Below are 2,622 nucleotides of genomic sequence, written 5' to 3'. Positions count from 1 at the left end.
AATGCAACGTACATATAATCGCACCGCGCCAGTTGCTTCTGATCCAACAAGAAGAAAAACTCTGTTTACATTCGATAAACATGGAGCAGGTCTGGTGGGAGGGATTCAGACAGATAATAGAGCATATCAATAAAAAATACTGACTACGCTATGGTTCCTCTCCATTGTTTACTTCCCTGATTTTGCACACTGTTGACATCATCAATGCTAACCCAGCAGGATAATATTAATTAATAATAACAATTGAACTTTATTTATCTCACATTGGAGAAATGTATCTCTGCATTTAACCCATCCCCTCGGGGGGCTGCCATCGTGGGGGGACGGGGAGCAGTGTGGGGTTAAGGGTCTTGCCCAGGAACCCAGAGTGCAGGCTGTGGGGATCGAAGTGGGTACTTGCAACCTTCTCAAAACACAATCGTACTGCTCTTATGACTAGGCCAACACTTCCCCTGATACCGTCATCAGACAGGCAGTGGTGGGGGACAGAGGCCACGCACTTGCCAGTAAGGTTTTAGACTCTGCTTTATGGTAAAATGGGAAAGGAGCCAAAAGCAGATTGTTAACCAGGTTTTTAAAATTCCAGGTTTGCTGTGGGAAAGCGGCTTAAATCACCATACTGTCATCAGCAACCATGGATCCTTCAGAAAACTGATCAGAAATTAACTCAAAGCAACAAAACTTACGTTTTCTTTATTTTTCCTGGTCTCCGATTCAATTTTGTATTAAATTCATATTAGAACAAAATGATTAATATTCAACTCAGGTTTGAACTCTCCGCAGGTCAGAATCAGAGTTCCTGAGTGCGATGTCTTTTCATGCCCTTCTCACTAGTCCCATCCCCTGGTTGGTGGATTGTGGACATGTAGGTATTGGAGGTAACTCTTGAGGAGCGGTTTGGCGATATATAACCTTTACTCACACAACACAGGTCCTGGAATATATTCCTGAAATTGTTCCTGAACTTCACCCCAATGAAGGCGTACAGAACCGGGTTCAGGCAGCAGTGCAGGTAGGCGATAATCTGAAGCACAGCCTTCGCCATTAGCAGAGACTCCACCTCATCACAACTGCTTTGTTTGAACATGCTGACAGTGTCATAGATGAGGGCGAGGTTGTAAGCCAGGTGGCAGACAATAAACACCAGAACCACAACCAATGCCACTTGGACAGCTTTGTGGCGCTGGAAATTTTTGGATTTTTTCAGAGTGATGATGACAGTGGTGTAGCAGAAGATCATGATGATCAGAGGCAGGAAGAAGCCAATGGCAAGCTGGGTGCCGGGAACAGCCACCTTCACCATCTTTGCTACCTCACTGTCCTCAAATTTCCACTCGCAGACGTACTGTGGAGCTACTGGAGTCTCTTCCTCTTCTGTTCCATTGATCCATTGGATGCTGTGGTGTGATGGCTCATACCGGTGGTAGAAATAGAAAGTGGGAACAGACACCAGTAAAGCAAAGACCCAGATCAGGGCACAGATAACGTAGCTGTGCGACAGCGAGCGTAGCCTGAAGCTGCGGTGAGCCTGGACGATGGCGATGTAGCGGTCCACGCTGATGCAGGCCAGCATCAGCATGCCGCTGTACAGGTTGACGCTGTAGGAACCACGCAGCAGCTTACAGGCCACCTGCCCCATCGGCCAATGGTGCAGCTCGTTGTAGACTATGAACGGTAGAGCCATCACGAACAGAAGGTCAGCGATGGCGACATTGAGCAGGAAGACATCGGTCATAGTTCTGCTTCTTTTGTAGAGGGCATAGGTGAGGATGACCAGGCTGTTCCCCACAAAGCCCAGGATGCAGATGATGGAGTAAATGTAAGGACCAACCACACTGTTCACCCTGTTGCTCTCATTGTATTCACACGGTTTATCAAAGTCATTATTGTAGTATTCATCATAGTCGGCCTCGTCGTAGTAGGAAATGTTGGAGAAGTGCATCTTGTTTCACTGTAATAAAAGTCACAGAAAGAAAACAGTTCATCAAAAGATTAATAAATAAAAAAGAAATCTATAAAAAGCTGCAATTTCTTATCATTATTCCTACAGACGGGCATATAGCAAAAATGTACACTCACCGGCCACTTTATTAGGTACACCTGTCCAACTGCTCGTTAACACTTAATTTCTAAGCAGCCAATCACATGGTGGCAACTCAGTGCATTTAGGCATGTAGACATGGTCAAGACAATCTCCTGCAGTTCAAACCGAGCATCAGTATGGGGAAGAAATGTGATTTGAGTGACTTTGAACGTGGCATGATTGTTGGTGCCAGAAGGGCTGGTCTGAGTATTTCAGAAACTGCTGATCTACTGGGATTTTCACGCACAACCATCTCTAGGGTTTACAGAGAATGGTCCGAAAAAGAAAAAACATCCAGTGAGCGGCAGTTCTGTGGGCGGAAATGCCTTGTTGATGCCAGAGGTCAGAGGAGAATGGCCAGACTGGTTCGAGCTGATAGAAGGGCAACAGTGACTCAAATAACCACCCGTTACAACCAAGGTGGGCAGAAGAGCATCTCTGAACGCACAGTACGTCCAACTTTGAGGCAGATGGGCTACAGCAGCAGAAGACCACACCGGGTACCACTCCTTTCAGCTAAGAACAGGAAACTGAGGCTA

At 46.2% G+C, this 2,622-nt stretch overlaps 1 protein-coding gene across 1 annotated transcript; it reads right to left on the bottom strand.

Annotated features, from left to right (window-relative positions):
• Positions 1-687: 687 nt before the first annotated feature.
• LOC119784142 (C-C chemokine receptor type 6-like) lies at positions 688-1,942 on the bottom strand. The gene has a single exon (XM_038286064.1). The coding sequence runs from the start codon at positions 1,940-1,942 to the stop codon at positions 791-793; it is 1,152 nt and encodes a 383-aa protein (XP_038141992.1). The 3' UTR covers positions 688-790.
• Positions 1,943-2,622: the final 680 nt, after the last annotated feature.

The sequence above is a fragment of the Cyprinodon tularosa genome, unplaced genomic scaffold (genome assembly GCF_016077235.1).
Source record: "Cyprinodon tularosa strain WSP-4 unplaced genomic scaffold, ASM1607723v1 ctg1059, whole genome shotgun sequence".
Classification (NCBI taxonomy): Eukaryota; Metazoa; Chordata; class Actinopteri; order Cyprinodontiformes; family Cyprinodontidae; genus Cyprinodon; species Cyprinodon tularosa.
This window is presented reverse-complemented; position numbering and strand designations above follow the sequence as displayed.

Bases quoted from the DNA above. Each gene is read 5' to 3' on its own strand.
- LOC119784142 (XM_038286064.1), bottom strand. From the start codon at position 1,942: ATGCACTTCTCCAACATTTCCTACTACGACGAGGCCGACTATGATGAA.